This window comes from Dendropsophus ebraccatus, chromosome 5 (genome assembly GCF_027789765.1).
Source record: "Dendropsophus ebraccatus isolate aDenEbr1 chromosome 5, aDenEbr1.pat, whole genome shotgun sequence".
Taxonomy (NCBI): domain Eukaryota; kingdom Metazoa; phylum Chordata; class Amphibia; order Anura; family Hylidae; genus Dendropsophus; species Dendropsophus ebraccatus.
Window position 1 is genome coordinate 143875240 of NC_091458.1, and position 18452 is coordinate 143893691.

Genomic DNA, 18452 nt, shown 5'->3' on the forward strand with positions numbered 1-18452 from the left:
GTCAGCAACAATACTCAGGTAGGCTGTGGCGTTGCAACGATGCTCAATTGGTACCAAGGGGCCCAAAGAGTGCCAAGAAAATATTCCCCACACCATGACACCACCACCACCAGCCTGAACCTTTGATACAAGGCAGGATGGATCCATGCTTTCATGTTGTTGACGCCAATTTCTGACCCTACCATCCGAATGTCGCAGCAGAAATCGAGACTCATCAGACCAGGCAACGTTTTTTCCAATCTTCTACTGTCCAATTTTGATGAGCTTGTGCAAATTGTAGCCTCAGTTTCCTGTTCTTAGCTGAAAGGAGTGGCACCCGGTGTGGTCTTCTGCTGCTGTAGCCCATCTGCCTCAAAGTTGGATGTACTGTGCGTTCAGAGATGCTCTTCTTCCTACCTTGGTTGTAACGGTTGGCTATTTGAGTCACTGTTGCCTTTCTATCAGCTCGAACCAGTCTGCCCATTCTCCTCTGACCTCTGGCATCAACAAGGCCTTTTCGCCCACAGAACTGCCGCTCACTGGATGTTTTTTCTTTTTCGGACCATTCTCTGTAAACCCTAGAGATGGTTGTGCTTGAAAATCCCAGTAGATCAGCAGTTTCTGAAATACTCAGACCAGCCCTTCTGGCACCAACAACCATGCCACGTTCAAAGGCACTCAAATCACCTTTCTTCCCCATACTGATGCTTGGTTTGAACTGCAGGAGATTGTCTTGACCATGTCTACATGCCTAAATGCAATGAGTTGCCGCCATGTGATTGGCTGATTAGAAATTAAGTGGTAACGTGCAGTTGGACAGGTGTACCTAATAAAGTGGCCAGTGAGTGTATATATATATATATACACACTTGTAATATATAGGACAACTATAGAAATTGTCTATATATATATATAGCTATTTTTTAAAGATACAATGCTATACACCTGAACCAGGTATTTTAGTCTCTCAGGATAAGATGGATGTGATATACACACTTTCAGTCAGAAGGGTCCAAGTATAGAAATTGGGTATATAGCACTTTTTTTAAGATACAATGCTATACACCTGAACCAGGTATTTTAGTCTCTCAGGATAAGACGGATGTGATATACACAGTTTCAATCAGAAGGGTCCAAGTATAGAAATTGTGTATATAGCACTTTTTTTAAGATACAATGCTATACACCTGAACCAGGTATTTTAGTCTCTCGGGATAAGAAGATGTGATATACACACTTTCAATCAGAAGGGTCCAAGTATAGAAATTGGGTATATAGCACTCTTTTTAAGATACAATGCTATACACCTGAACCAGGTATTTTTGTCTCTCAGGATAAGACAGATGTGATATACACACTATCAGAAGTATAGGACTTGTATATCTGTACTGCACGTTTTGGTTCCGTGCACCCTTTTCTGTCCAATGCCTAATCGATCTATCTTTTGCTCTCTCTATATTTCTCTCTCAATCACTAGATGTTTCTCCTCTCTGCTTTCCTAATCTTTCCTTTCCTTTCCCACAATATCTTCTCAGTAGTCTGTAGTACACAACAGCAGCTTGCTTCCTCTCTCTCTGTCTCCCTCTCTGTCCTTTTAAAGCAATACCGACGTCACACAGGGGGTGGGCTAGCACAAGATCCATGCTGATTGGATGTGTTCCGGGCACCATGGGAAAGCGTTTTTCCTGCCCGGAACACTTCCTGCTTTCTAGAATGGCGGCTGCCATTTTAGAAAGCTAGAAAAAAAAATCGGAGCGGATTTCCAAAAATCCGAATCCGATCGGACTCGGATTTTTGAGAAAATCTGAACCGTATCCCATACCGGGCGAAGCGGTTCGCTCATCTCTAGTATACAATGCTAGAGTACAGCCACTGAGCCTCTCCAGACTCATGGTAAGTATAGGTAGCTATAGTAACTAGCAAAAGCCAGGTCACACTTACGTTTTTCTCTGGTGCATGGATGCACATTCAGCCAATGTGCTACGTCTAAAATAAGAATCACGTGATCCTGCCATCCAGTAAAATTTCAATCCTTTATTTTCTCTTTGATGAAAATACAGGCCTCTTAGGGTCCATTTACACAGAAAGATTATCTGCCAAAGATTTGAAGCCAAAACCAGGAATGGATTTGAAAAGAGGAGAAATCTCAGACTTTCCTTTATGATCTGATCTCTGTTTATAGTCTGTTTCTGGCTTTGGCTTCAAATCTTTGGCAGATAATCTTTCTGTGTAAATGGACCCTAATGCTACGTTTACACGGAGCGATTATCGGGCGAATTTTCGCGATAACGATCGAATTCGAACGATAATCATTCATTTTGATCTTTTAACATGTTCATAAATCGTCATTCGTAGTTTGCAAAAAATTTGCAGATCGTTCTGTGTAAACAGTCGTCACGCGATTGTCCGTCCCCCCGCCGCCCTGCTCGCAGCTTGGCCCCCCGCTCATCCGCAGCCCCCTGCGCCGGCTCGATCGCCGCCGCCGCTCTGATCGCCACCCCCCCCCCCGCCCCGATTGCCACCCCCGCTGCCCCGATTGCCACCCCCGCCGCCCCCGATCGCCACCCCCGCCGCTCCGATCGCCACCCCCACCCGCCGCCGCTCCGATCGCCCCCCCCCCGCTCCGATCGCTGCCGTGGCCGCTCCGATAGCCCCCACCGCCGCGGCCAAGAACATACGTTACCTGCTCCGCGCAGCAGGTCTTCGACATCCCCGGCTCCCCTCTTCAGCGCATTGATTGGCTGAAGGGGAGCCATTTGAAATTCCCGTCTCCACTCTTCAGCCAATCAATGCATGGCAGCACTGATTGGCTGAAGGGGAGCCCTTTGAAATTCCCGGCTCCACTTCAGCCAATCAGTACATTTTTTCAATAATGAAAGAGGAATGCTAAGTTTACACGAGGCGATTATTGGCCCGATCGTTTGATTAACGATTTCGAAGTACCGATTTTTTTTTTATAACGATCAGCGTTTAGATGGAACGATATATCGTACATAAAATTCGTTTTGCGATCGTTTTGCGATCGATTAAGCCTATCTCACACATAGGTAAAATTAGTGAACGACTGTTTACGCTGAACGATCAGCAAATTTTTTTGCGAACGACAATTGACGATTTTTCGATCGTTCGCCGCGTTTACACATACGATTATCGTTCGAATTCGATTGTTATCGCTCCGTGTAATTGTAGCATAAGGGTCCATTTACACAGAAAGATTATCTGACAGATTATCTGCTAAAGATTTGAAGCCAAAGCCAGGAATGGATTTGAAAAAAGGAAAAATCTCATGACCTGATCTCTGTTAATAGTCTCTTGCTTTAGTTTCTTGCTTTGGCTTCAAATCTTTGGCAGATAATCTGTCAGATAATCTTTTCATGTAAATGGACCCTAATGGTGCGTTTACACAGGCAGATTTATCTGACCAATTTTGGAAGCCAAAGTCAGGAATGGACCTGAAAAGACAGGGAATCTCAGTCTTTCCTTTATGACCTGCACCCTGTTTATAGTCTGTTCCTGGCTTTGGCTTAAAAAATCTGTCAGATAAATCTGTGTAAACGCACCATAATGGTGCGTTTACACAGATTTATCTGACAGATCTTTGAAGCCAAAACCAGGAACAGACTATAAACAGGGATCAGGTCATAAAGGAAAGACTGGGATCTATCCTCTTTTCAAATCCATTTCTGGCTTTGGCTTCCAAAATCTGTCAGATAAATCTTTCTGTGTAAACGCACCCTCATGGTGCGTTTGCACAGGCAGATTTATCTGACAGATTTTTTTAAGCCAAAGCAAGGAATGTATTTGAAAAGAGGAGAAATCTAAGTCTTTCCTTTATGACCCGTTCCCTGTTTATGGTCTGTTCCTGGTTTTGGCTTCATAGATCTGCCAGATAAATCTGTCCTGTGTAAACGCACCATTAGAGCTATGTTCACACTACGTAAGTCTCCGGACATAGCGCGTTTTGTGAATAAGCGCCGGGGACTTACGTAGTTTGCATACAATGGAAAGTATACAATGTACGGCGGCACAGTTCACACTACGTAAGAACTTATGCGAGGATCGTACGCGGCGCCGTAAAAAATGAACCAGACCATTTTTTGAGGACGAAAATGCCGTAACTTACGCCCGTAGCGTAACATGCGGTCCCGTACGAAGTGGTGATTTCTTCATTTTTAAAGCTTTTTGTGCCGATCCAAAAGGTTCTGTGGGGTGTCCGGGGCTAGGCAAGAATTTCCAAGTAAAAGACCGCTGTCAGATCGCTACGTAATGCGCTCGGAAAGCGTAAGAAGACTGCGGGCGTAAGTTCGCGCTCCGTACGTAGCCGGCTGCAAGTAGCGTAAATCCCCGGCCCGAGTTTACCGCGTATATGTCCGGCCGCGAAAATATGCGGCTGGACATATACGCAGTGTGAACATAGCCTAAGGGTGCGTTTACACAGAAAGATTTATCTGACAGATTTTGAAAGCCAAAGCCAGGAATGGATTTGAAAAGAAGATAGATCCCAGTCTTTCCTTTATGACCTGATCCCTGTTTATAGTCTATTCCTGGTTTTGGCTTCAAAGATCTGTCAGATAAATCGTATGTGTAAACGTGGCGAACGATCGAAAAATCGTTCATTTTGATCTCTTAACATGTTCTTAAATCGGCGTTCGCAAAAAATTTGCCGATCGTTCCGTGTAAACAGCCGTCGCGCGAAAGTCCGGCCGCCCAAAGTCTGGCCCTCCACTCGCAGCCTGGCCCCCCGCTCGTCCGCAGCCCGGCCCTCCACTCATCCGCAGCCCCCTGCGCCGGCTCGATCGCCGCCCCGATCGTCACCCCCGATCGCCACCCGCTGCTCGATCGCCGATCGCCGTCGCCGCCCTGATCGCCACCCCCGCCGCTCCGATGGCCCCCCGCCGCTTCTCTGATGGCCCCCGCATACGTTACCTGCTCCGCGTAGCAGGTCTTCGAAATACCTGGCTCCCCTCTTCAGTGCATTGATTGGCTGAAGAGGTGAGCCGGGAATTTCAAAACGGCTCCTCTTCAGCCAATCAGTGCTCCTCTTCAGCACTGATTGGTTGAAGAGGAGCCGTTTGAATTTCCCGGCTCCCCTCTTCAGCCAATCAATGCACGGAAGCACTGATTGGCTGAAGAGGGGCCGTTTGAAATTCCCGGCTCACCTCTTCAGCCAATCAATGCACTGAAGAGGGGAGCCGGTTATTTCGAAGACCTGCTACGCTGAGCAGGTAACGTATGTTGGTGGCCGGGGCGGGGTCGATCGGAGCGGCGGCGGCTGGGGGGGGGCCATCGGAGCGGCGCAGGGGGCTGCGGTTGACCGTGGGGCCGGGTTGCGGATGAGCGGGGGGCCGGGATGCGGACGGGCCGGGCTGCGGGCGCATGATCGCAAAACGATTTTTCCGTACGATATATCGTACCGTACCTGATCGTTCTGAAAAAAAGAAAACGTTACTCCGACATCGTTAATCGTGCGATCGGGCCAATTATCGTCCCGTGTAAACCCAGCATTACTCCTTGCGTTTGTTCATTCCAGCTGGTATTCTTGTGCCTAATTTGTGCCGATATTGGATCCTCCATTAATTTATGCATATGCTTTTGTACAAGAGATTTAAATTATGTAAACATAGTAGTGAAGGTCATAGAAAGAACTGGTTTATATCTACATTCCATTTGTTTACCATTAGCTATAGGCAATCTTTCCCTGTTTTTCTGTGCTACAATTTGGGTGGCTCTAGTACAGTGTAATTTAATGTAGCCTCTCTGCCTCAGTCTCATCTCTAATTCCCAGACCTCTTTCTTATAAACCTTGTCATCACTGCAATTTCTCTTTATGGGTGTATTCTCCTAGCGGAATTAACTGTATGGGTCGCATCATTGCTATATGCCCTGAGTAATGTTTCACCGAGTTAGCTTTACAATGGGTATTATTATTATTATTATTTATTTATTTATAAAGCGCACTTAATTCCAGAGCGCTATACAGGTGACAAGGGTAACAAACAAGAACATTACAAGATCAAAACACATTACATGAAGGCAGATGGCAGACTGGTTCATGGGGAAGAGGACCCTGCCCGCGAGGGCTTACAATCTATAAGGTAATGGGAGAGAAACAGGAGGTAAAGTGCAGCCATTCAAGCCATTGATGCAGAGTTATTGTAGGTTGTAGCCGTGTTTGAAGAGATGGGTTTTCAGGTTACTTTTGAAGGACTTGATGGTGGATGAGAGCCGGATGTGTCGGGGTAGCGAGTTCCAGAGTATGGGGGAGGCTCGGGCAAAGTCTTGGAGGCGGTTGTGTGAGGTACGAACAAGGGGGGAGCGCAGTCGGAGGTCACTGGAAGATTGAAGGTTGCGTGAGGGACGGTAGCGGAATATCATGTTGGAGATGTACGGAGGCAACAGGTTGTGGACCGCCTTGTACGTCATGGTCAATAATATAAAGTGAATACGTTGGGCAATGGGGAGCCAGTGGAGGGATTGGCAGAGGGGAGAGGCAGAGGCACAGCGATAGGAAAAGTGGATTAGTCGGGCGGCAGAGTTAAGGATAGACTGGAGGGGAGTAAGGGAGTTAGAAGGAAGGCCAGAGAGGAGGATGTTACAGTAGTCCAAGCGGGAAATAATGAGAGCATGTACCAGCAGTTTGGTGGAGTCAGGGGTGAGAAAAGAGCAGATTCTGGAAATGTTTTTGAGGTGAATGCGGCAGGAGGTGGTCAGGGCCTGAATATGCGGTTTAAAAGACAGGGCAGAGTCAAAGGTGAGTAGAGGAGGCAATGCATTTACCAATTTGGTCACTCAATTGTAGATCCAAAAACATGATGAAGGTCATGTGTGAACTAAAAATTATAACTATTAGTATTCAAATATTGCACAAACAGTGGTATAGGAAGTTAGGGCTGCGGTAGCAACCCGTGCTCTGGGCTGCCACACCCGTTCTTTCTGCCCCTCTCCCCTACGCGGATGCTGGAGCCCCATGTGCTCAGGCCCAGCCCCGCCTCTTCTTTGGCCCACAGGAGCGCCTCACTACTCCACAGTCCTGCTGTCCCAGCCGGCACGTGCATTCCTGCCTCCTAGGGCACACGTGCACTGGCTGTCACAGATTTAAAGTAACAGTGTGTCCCTAATTGGTTAGTGCACCAATCACATAAAGCACATGTCCTGACATTCCCTGTTGGAGCCTCTTTATGTTTCCCATAGCGTGTTGTGTACAGTGCTGCGGTGTACAGCGCTGTCCTGTCGAGCTTTTCCCAATCCGCCACCCGTTTCCGGTATATTCGCCGATCCATTGATATGCTAATTAGCTGCTGAGATTCAAGCTTCTTAACGCCCCCCCCCCCCCCCCTCTGTGACCCGCTGTCTTCAGCCTGCACTGGCACGCCTGTTATTCTAATACAGGGCCCCGCCTCCTGTCTTCTACTCGGCTGCAGCATACTCACGCCGGGACACGAGCGCAATTAGAATAGGAGGCGTGCTAATGCAGGCTGAGGACGGCAGGTTGTGGAGGGGGGCGGAGAGAAGATTAAATTTCAAGCGCTGGGCTTGCCTCCAGTGCTGCAGCACAGCTAATTAGCATATCAATAGTTGGGTGAATATAACGGGAACCGGGCAGCAGATTGGGGCAAGCTCCACAGGACAGTACTGTACACAGCAGCGCCTACAGAGCAGTATGTATGTATTACTCTTCTGATGGTACATTCTCTTTAAAGTGAAGAATCTGTGTCTGTGTTGGTGGTGAAATCTTCTTTCCTCTAGATGTAGAGGATGCCGCCTTGTCTTGGTTACGGGCCTAGGAGCAAGAAGATCACTACAAAGATCTCTGTACTGTACATTCATATATTTTTTCATTGTTATCAGATCGCCCCTAAGGTGTCTTTTTTGTAAACTAAATAGCCCCAAGCTTGATAATCTGTCTTGGTCCTTCAACCCACCCATTCCCTTAAAAACCTTGGTCACCATCCTCTGCACCCGCTCCAGTTTAGTCATGGCCTTCTTATATACAGGTGCCCAGAGCTAAACACAGTATTCCATGTGTGGTCTGACCAGTGATTCATAAAGTGGCAAAACTACATTCTCATCTTTAGCATCTATGCCTCTTTTGATGCATCCCATAGTTTTATTAGCCTTAGGAGCTGCTGCCTGGCACTGATCACAAAAGTTGAGTTTGCTGTCCACCAATACCCGCAGGTCCTTCTCGGAAGTAGTTTTAGCCAGTGTTGTATTATTTAGCATAATTGTACTTGATATTTCTATGGCCCGAGTGCCATAACCTTACATTTATCCACATATAAGTGCAGCAAACTTTAGTGTGCGGGAGGATAGTCAGCCATATACCCCTGCTAGCCACTTAACAATCTACCCTTCCCTGTCCTTTGCGCCAAGTGCACAGAAGGATGTGAAGGAGCAGATTGTACTCAAGGGTAGCTTATCATTGTGACAGGAAGCCGCATAAGCTTTGGAACCCATAACTATGCCACAATTAATAAAGTTGACAACTTTTGTATGGGTAAGGGGGTTAAAGTAGCAGAGGAAGCTGTAGTGTCCTGGATAAAACAACGTTCCACTGCTTTTTGTACCCGACCTATACACAGTCTGTACAGGCACTGAGATGGTTAAGAATCAGCAGTAGTTGTGATTAGGGATGGTCCGAACCTGCCGAGATTCGGGTTCGTACGAACCCGAACTCTCAGCAATGATTCCCGCTGTCTGCCCGCTCCGTGGAGAGGGTGGATACAGCGGGAGGACCGCCTGGAAAACTGGGATACAGCCATAGCCATAGGCTGTATCCCATTTTTCCAGGCGGTCCTCCCGCTGTATCCACCCGCTGCACGGAGCGGCCAGACAGCGGGAATCTGATGCCGAGCAGGTTCGGACCATCCTTAGTTGTGATGTCTGTACTGCTCCCTTTAGTCTTCATGCCACTCTTCGTGTCATCACTATCGGCGAACGGCGTAGAAGAAAAAAGGGGAAAAAGTGCGCCAATTTACTGATTTTTTTATACGTTATATATAGAAAAATTTTTTATAAAAAGTGATCAAAACGTCCGATCTTCACAAATATGGTATTAATAAAAAACTAGAGATCTTGGCGGAAAAAATTACACCCAATAGAGCTTTGTAGGTGAAAAAATAAAACCGTTATAAGAGTCACAATAGGCCCTTTTTATTAATAATTAAAAAAAAGGATTTCATTAAAAAAAATATATAACATTAGAAAATATGTGTAGTGGCTGTGTTCGGACTGACCTATAGAATAATGGTATCATTTTGCTTTTACCATATAGTGCATTACGTAGACACAGGAACCCCCCAAAAGTTACCATATTGCATTCTTTTTTACAATTTCACCAATTTATATCTTCATAAATAATATTTTTGGGGTTCCAGCATATATTTTATGGTAGAATGAAAGATGCCATTACAAAGTACAACTACTCTTGTAAAAACAAGCGCTGTAAATAGAAAACTGAAAGTGCTAGATCTCTTAGAAGGGGAGGAGGACAAAACGAAAACGCTAAAATTTTAATTTGCCCAGTCTACTGGGTCATTTTCGGCCTGGTCCTCAAAGGGTTAAGGTCCTATTACAAACTCTTTATTAGACAGATCATTGAAGTCAAAGCCAGGAATAGACTATGAACAGAGAACAGATCACAAAGGAAAGATTGAGATTTCTCTTCTTTTCAAATCCATTCCTTTAATTGGCATCAAGAATCTGTCAGATAAATCTCTGTGTGTAATAGGGCATTTTCTCTATGCTCAGCTACACCGAGCTTCACTCTGTCTGCAGGATTTGCAGACTTCATGGCCAACTAATGATTCAGCCTCAGCACCTTTGCTGGCTGAACCCAAACCCACAAGACCCAGAATGGAGCAAAATGGAATGGGCAATCCCACTACCAAGTTGCCACCCCTTCCAAGAAAAAACAGGCCCGAACGCACATTACGCCAACCTACATTACAACTACCTTTCTAAAGATCACAAGACACCATTAGTTTTTCTCATGTCCAGGAGACATGTACTCCCAATCCTAATAGGCGTTGACCCGGGTGAAACATAGTGCCCATCTACGAGTATCCCCTTTACTACATCACAGCCCCTGTTGCTATGTGAGAGTAAAATGTTTTACTAAAGTGTGTTGAACTACAAGATGAAACAAATCATCTTATCATTCTGCAGACCTATTAGTGACTACATTCAGGGCTGTATTAAGAGCTGCTGCTGCCCTAGGCACTAAAACTGAAGACGCCCCATCTTTGGGAGCGTGGGGGACAGTGGTTTCAGCCACATGCTTTTTTTCTAAATGTAGAAACATTGAATCACATTTTTCATGGTTTTTAACTGCTTAAAAGCTAAATTTTCACATAGAATCAATGATTAGAGCGGTCTGCATGTTGTCTGAAGGAAATAAGTAGGTAATAGCTCCAGGCGTCACAGCCATACCAGACCTGAACAACACTGCCACACCAGACCTGACCATACCTACCCCCCTACCCCCCTCAAAAAGACACCAGATTTACTGGCAAGTCTTACCGGGAGGTGGGAGACTAAAAAAATGAAAACAAAAAAAGTAGTTTTTTCCCCGCTGCAAGGTGCTGCCCTTGGCACCGGAGCACGGGTGCCTAGTTGTAAATACAGCCCTGACTACATTGCTTGCAGTCAGCAATAGAGGCAGTGAGAGGCAGATTAAAGATTTACATCCAGTGACTCACAGGTGAGGTTTCTGATTGGAGTCCTTCATTTTCTTTTTCTTCTCCATTTTTCTTAGACCACTATGAAGACTTTTTCCATTCCTACTACAACTATAGTTGTCTTTGGATTCTTACCCTCTATACTAAATCCTACTATCACATCACACTGCCACATGTATGCCGCCTGGCCTAAATAATTATTCCACAGTTTTCTAAATTATCTCAAATATCCTCAACTATAGCCTGCTATTGTCATAAAATGAATACTCATCTGTTTTATCCTGGCATGTCTAGTGCTGCCACTCTGTCCCATCCCACCATTGCTGCACCACCATGCTCTGATGATCTGTGCTACTGTTACCCTAATGAACTATCACCATTCCCTCACAAACTGTATCACCATACCCAAAAGAATAGATAGAGTGCCGCCTGCACGCTTCCTCTCTGCAGTTTCCTTAACCAGCTGTCATTTTAAAAGCCGATTTGGGAGTACCACAGGAAGTCAGCATGTAGGGAGGGGTCCGATGGGGCCTCGCTAGCTTAAAGGGGTTATCCAGCGCTACAAAAACATGGCCACTTTTGCACCACTCTTGTCTCCAGATTGGGTGGGGTTTGAAACTCAGTTCCATTATTCCATGTTTGTGTAGCGCTGGATAACCTCTTTAAGGGCCCGGGCACAATTGCAACCTCTAGTGCTATGCCACTGCTTTAGTTGGCTGACTGTAGATTTATCAACTACAATAATATATAATGTTATTTTTTCCCCACATGGTTTCTCATATTGTCAGTCAATTTGATATTGATATTAGCACCAAAAATTTAGACAAAATGTTATATGTTACAAATTACCAGTTTCTTTTTTTTGTTTTTACAGATGGCAATGCTCTTAAAACTCCAAGAAGCAGCTAACTTTATAGAATCCCCTGACAGAGAGACAATGTGTGACAGTGATCTATCTTCCACCATCTGAAGATTCCAATATCTTTCAAAAACAGTCTGAAATAACAGAAGGAAATGTGTCTATTGTATCTATACAGTGCCCTAGCTATAGAATGGAGATGGATTCTTGTTCTCTGTACCCTGTTTATTCAATAATTACTTTAATTTAATTACTTTATTTCACCTATATTACTCAATACTATTTTGCATCTGAAACTAAATGTTGGTACAAGTTGAAGCATTTGTTTTTTTAATATGTTTTTTTTTTATTATGAAAAATTCACATAACAAATTTTAGGAGGAAGTTACAACTTACTCCCTTTTTAAAAAAACTAGGTATTACAAGGTATTAATTACTGTATGGAATGCATCTTCTTTTGGCAAAGACAAAAGAGAGAGATATTGTTTTTTATATGTATACCTCATTGAATATGGGAAATCTGAATGTTCAGTTACAAGACTGTTATTAGTAGTGATGAGTGAATTTACAGTAATAATGAAGCAAATCGCCTAATTATCTCGGAAATCTGCTTATCAGCCAGGTGCCTTTTTACTGACTGTCACTCTGTGCTGCTTCTTGAAAAGCTGGATCCAGTCTTGGGAGACTGGGAGAAATTTTCCAGGAATGGATCCCGTTTTTCCAGACACCTGGAGTGAGGCGGTGATCAAAGACAGTCGGCATATAAGTCAACTGCCGAGACAACAAAGGGATTCGCTTTGTTTGTAGCGTAAATTCGCTAATCTCTAGTTATTAGTATAGCTGTATTTCCTTAATGATTTCTCAGATATGACCATTTAAATATCAGCTTTTGGATAAGCACCCATCTATAATAATGTGTTTCCAAAAGCAAGAGTAGATCCAAACAAAAGATATACTGAACTACCAAAACACATCATAAGCTTCTCCAAATTGTACTATTTATTGAACCTTTTGTTTTTACATCTTTGTTGCCAATTGAGACTATCCTCCTTTTCATTCTCACAAAGGCATGCTAAATTGTTAATGGACTGCTTCAAATTGTGGACCATATAATTAACAAGCACCATAAAGAGCCTTTTGAAACAAATTACAACATGGCTATTCTCTTTGGAATTACAGCAAAACATTGTTAGACAAAAGATATGCAACATAGCTGTGATGTTAGTAGACTAAACTGGGATGCATTTTGATTTAGTTTTTCAATTTTAAAGTTACTCTGTACCCACAATCTGCCCACCCCAAACTGCTTGTACCTTCGGATACCTGCTTTTAATCCAAGGTCTTTCCTGGGGTCTGTTCAGCAGGTCATGCAGTTATTGTCCTGAAAAACAACTTTTAAACTTGCAGCCCTGTGTCAAACTGGCATGGCCTAGAGTGTCTGGGAATTAGGCTTGCACAACCTCTCTGTCCCTCCTCCCCGCCTTCTTCATCATTAGGAATGCTCCAGGCAGATTTTTCTACTATTCCTCACCTGTGTGAGCATGACACATGGGCTTGATTGTTAAGGCACCTGTGCAGCGTTAAGACAAGTGAGGAATAGGAGAATACCTGGTTAGAGCATTCCTAATGATGAAGAGGGCGGGGAGGAGGGACAGAGAGGTTGTGCCAGCCTAATGCACAGACACTCTAGGCCACGCCAGTTTGACACAGGGATGCCAGTTTAAAAGTTGTTTTATAGGACAATGCCTGCATCACCTTTCGAACGGACCCCAGGACAGATCATAGATTAAAAGCCACTATCCGAAGGTACAAGCGGTTTCGGGGGACAGATTGTGGGTACAGAGTCACTTTAATATATTCCAACATCTCGTTTCTCTCTTTCTTATATGCAAATTTGTTGTTTCTCCTTTTCTCGATTTTTTTTAATTTACGTTTAAATTTTATCTATAAAAAAAGTAGAACAACCAATGTACAAGGTAATACAAAATCAAAAAGAATGTACAAAGAAGTATACACAAGTATGACAAAACTAATATATTCTCTTTAGATTTTCTACCTAATAAGTACTGATTTCCTACATGTTTAGCAAAACTCAGTCTAACAAACCTCACCAGGTTGCTTACAACCTAAAACATTTTTTGAATTCATAAGTATGTACTTCACCATATCATCATATCATTGTATAAGACCTTTCATATACAAGTAGTCTGTTTATACTCAGCATGTAGTAGTCATATTTAAATGTACCCCAGCACTTAGTTCCTGTTATTTTTATTCACAGATATCTTACAAAACAAATTGCTTGTTTTATCACTTATGAAAAATATCGTAGTCAAGTATTGTAAATAAATCAGTTTTTTTGGACTCATAATTACAGCAGATCTTGTCTTACACCTCTGCTATTATGGTGGTATTGTGTAAAAGCAATTATGAAATTATCTTACATTTAACATACTAACTGGAAACACCGACTTTTAAAGCTAGGAGGTGAACCCTGTTGCATTACACAGTACGTTTCATTGGCAGTATGAAGCCCCTAGTGATGTTGATCAGAAAATAGAACTGAACATTCAAGTTTTAGAATAGATTTATTCTGGATGTGTATATTGTATGTGTAACTGCTGCAGGTGTTAAACCATTGGCAAACTTAGGTTTAGGGGCATGTTATGCGGTTAAAATTAGTGTATATTTAGTGATAACTTTCAATCAATGACTTTCTGTTTATCTAAATTTGCACTTTAGTATTAAATCCAAATCAATGTTTTATGTGGTTTAATACAAATGATCAAACCTAGGGGCTTGGGGGCACATTTAGAACTATTATTCAGGCATATTTTGTGTTTTTGCAGAGGGCGTAAAATTAAAAGTATCATTTATGAATCAGGTTGCACTATTTTTGAGCAGTTTACGATGGCTGTGCCATTTTTTTATTTTTTCGCTCGGTGGAGCCATGGTTTCAGTTTGGTACTTTTTTAGCCCGATTTATCATGTGCGATTTTTTTATTTTGTGCTTAAAATAAATGGGCATCGGTACTCCAATCAGACCCTGGCATATTTTTTTTTAGCCAATTTTGAAGCCAAAGAACCTGCTCAAAAAAATGCGCAAGCACACAAAAAATGCACACATTTGTCATCTGTGTGCCTAATTATAAATGTTGATTAAAGGGGACCTATCAGCAGGTTACACAAATCTAACCTGCTGATAGCCCCTTATTGCGCACAGGCCAGCAAGGAGGAAGGTATGTCTCTTACCTTCCTCCTTGGCATTGTTCCCGTGCTGTTATCAGTTAAACCATCTGTCTGGAGCACCATTAGGAGCACTTTCCCACCCCTATTGTGCTGACCCGCTTCACCCTCTCCATTGATTATCATTATTTCGTAGGTGTGTAAGTGATCCTTGCGAATAGGAATAATATGCTACTAGAACAGTACCTGTCTACATGAATCTGTGCCTCCTGTGTTTACCCCTACCCATATATATGGCTTACTAGGTTAATAAAGGTTGATGGAGGATATTTTTCCATTTTCATGTAGCTACTACTAGTAGGCATTTAAAACTTGGTGAAAGATTTGGCAATATGAGATAGTGAGCAGAACATTCAGTTGTTTAATGAGCCATTTTCAGCCCAAATCATATTGGAATATTTCAGTCAAATACTTTTACAAAATAGGTGTCTTGTGTGGAACTGAAATACAAGCTACTTTTAGTATTTCGATCTGAAAAATTGAGTTACGTTTGACAGTTGCAAATAATATGGCCTTCATTAAAAAGTCCATGCATAGTCATCATCATAAAGTAGAAGAAAACTCATTATAAGTAAAGGATAAACAATGCAGAAGAATCGTTTGTACAGATGTTTTCAGAATCCAACATTGACTTTTATACACAAGTTCACAGGTGCTAGCAAAGGATTATTTTAATGTTCCCCTTTAAGAAGGCCTACATTTTCCTGACCAGTAATGGTTTATCATGGTGCTTATCAAACCACAAAGTGTATATTCACACAGGGCAGTTATATATATATAGAAATGTAATTTGAAAAGAAAAACTGCATGTCAATACATGCTTTATTGTTTTCCCACAGCATTACTGCCCTATATGAATATATCTTAAGACATTAGTGGCCTTAATTTAGGGTGGGACTTACAATGCACTCCCTTTCCCATATGTACACAATCTCCTCTATTGTTTGCCTTTTACTTTATTCCAAGTCCAAGATGTCTTTGTAACAGAATAGTAGGGGACGTACAATTCTGTTAACATGTAGCATGTTGGTTTTTTATGTATTTATAAAAATGTACCATTGGAAAACATATAATTAACAATAATTTTTGTTTGATTTCTTTTTGTGAGTGTTTTCAGTTAAAATGTGTCCATCTTAAAGTTAATAATGTATTCTTTGTTAATGTTATAAACTAAAATATAAGTGGATATAATGAGACTTAAAAGGGAACAAAAGGTTAAATATGTTGAAGACAATAAACTAGTTCAAACCACACCATGTCAATGAAGAATACGTTTTATAGAATTACAAATTCAAACATTTGCTTGACTACTTTTGTCTAATAATACATGATCTGGTTATGTATGTTTTTGTCTTTTTTTATTTATTATGTTAACATAAGGTAAATAGTTAATTTGCACCAGGCCCCCCTGTCGCACATAACATTATGAGGATTTCATCCACTATAAGGTGTTCCCTTCCGCATTTTTCACCAGTCCAGTCTTAAAGGACAACTCCCGCGGGACCCCCCCAAAAAAAAAAAACACAGACACACACAGACACCATACTCACCATCCCTCCGGTGACGATCGCCACTCCATTCGCCCGCCGTCCGCCTCACCGTCACCGCCGTCCAGCGATGTCTCTGATTTCCGGGTCCCGGGGATGGAAAAGGCTGCCAGTGCGCTTGCGCACCGGCAGCCTTTTCATTGGCTGGAGCGCATCACATGGCTTCCAGCAACCTCAACCAATCAGGGCTGACGAAGCTGGAAGCCATGTGATGCGCTCCAGCCAATGAAAAGGCTGCTGGTGCGCATGTGCACCAGCAGCCTTTTCCGTCCCATTCACTCTCTATGAAGACGCCGAGGAGGAAGAAGACCCGGACCGCCCCCCGGCTCTGACGTCGTCGTCACCAGATGCCACCTGGGAGAAGAGGACCGTGACGATCGTAATAGGTAATGTATATATTCTTTAACTTCCGGGCGGGGGGGTCGGGGGTCCGAAAGTGGGGGAAGGGGGCCAGACCGGGTATTTAACCACATTACAAAGTTATATAACTTTGTAATGTGTGTTAAATAAGCTAAAAAAATTTTTCGTGGGAGTTGTCCTTTAAAATACTTCATGCACCCTCCCATGTTTAACCAGTTTTTTATTTTATGGTTCGAATGAGCGTGATAGAGCAATCCAGTATGTATGTGTGTATTTATTCCTGCATGTATGAAGTATGCATTTGCATGGAAGCATGCATGCATGTTTGTAGTGCCCACACTTTGAGGAACAATAGAAGCACTGTCTGGCACTACTTTTGGAATGTTGTGGGTTAAAAACAATAGAAAAGTGAGACTGAAGCACCACCATGCACGCAGCTTCTTATGCTAACCTTCCCTTTTACTATCTAAGCCATGTTTTTTTTTTGTTTTTTTTTTTTACTCCACTGATTATGTGAGGAGGCAGCTATACAGCAGCTTTCAAATTTCTAGAACGAAAGGGGGGAAGTGGTGCAGCTCGCAGGTCTAAGTGCAAATGACTGAGGTTAAAATATATAGTATGCCCCTACCTATAGTGGCATATGAGTACCAAGAAGTGTAAACAAAAATTATATAGTCCTCTAAGTCACAGCATACTATATACATATGTGATATAGTATTGAAACATAATAAAATAACAATATAAAATGCTGATTTAATTAGAATATATAAAATCACATATAATGGTCATGGAAACAATAAAATACAATAAAAGATACTAGTAAAAATGCCGCTGGGCCCTGGAGGGAAAATAAATAAATGAATATTTGGATACCAGCACTGCGGGTTAAGTCTTTAATGGGTTATGTCCGAACAGCAATAGGCAGAGTAGCTATAGATATAATAGGCAGCTATGTGCCATGGAGCTTGCTGTGTACAGTAGTTCAGATGCAGTCACGTAATTGTGGCAGTTTTTGCTCCCCAAGGTAGCAACCTTATATCAATCAGCAACAATGAATGTTTTGCTGGATAAACAGATAGCAATCCATAGATAGTCTATAACCAACAGTAGAAAATCACAAACTGTAGATTTTTAGCAGGATTCTTAGTCATAAGCTGCTGCCAAAAACTGCTCTGGAGACATGAGCCTGGTGAGTATCTGTGGTATGTCAGTATACTGGTACTGAAATGGCTGGGATTGCTGGGATCTGTAGTGTGTTTGTCAGTATACCAGTACTGGAATGACTGGGATTGCTGGGATCTGTAGTACTACAGTTCCAGTCCAAGTTTCAGAGTGTCAGGTTCACTCCTTCATCAGTGGCACAGTATGTTTGTATGGTGGAGGGAAGATACTTTTATCTCCCCCTAATTGATCACATGATCAGCCTATGTTCAGGTACATAGGAAAACCTGAACTGGATCTGGGTAATAAGAAAATCCGGACTGGATCTGGCATGTTATCTGGCAATTCTTATAATCATAGGCATTGAGACATGAGGAAAATAACAATGAAGGTAGACAAAAATATGGACAAACATGAATCATACTAAACAAAAACACATCTAATAGCTATCGATAACCAAACAGCAAATAAAATTATTAGTCATGTGGTACATACAAATAATGAGATAATAATCGTATAATTTTCCATTTGAATATATATTAGTAAAAGTATTATTTCGCAGGGAAAGAAGCGAGTGTGATAATGATGTCTAGTTGCTGTTATATAGGCTGAAGACTTTTC

The 18452-nt window shown here is 42.6% G+C and overlaps 1 protein-coding gene across 4 annotated transcripts in view; it reads left to right on the plus strand.

Moving 5' to 3' along the window:
• Positions 1 to 12837, plus strand: part of NAV1 (neuron navigator 1) — a 300773-nt gene extending 287936 nt beyond the window's left edge. For all 4 annotated transcript variants that reach the window (XM_069971515.1, XM_069971517.1, XM_069971516.1 and 1 more), the window contains exon 30: positions 11533 to 12837. In XM_069971515.1, coding sequence (XP_069827616.1) covers positions 11533 to 11628 — 96 coding nt within the window. In that variant the 3' untranslated portion in view covers positions 11629 to 12837. The remainder of the gene's footprint in view (positions 1 to 11532) is intronic.
• Positions 12838 to 18452: the final 5615 nt, after the last annotated feature.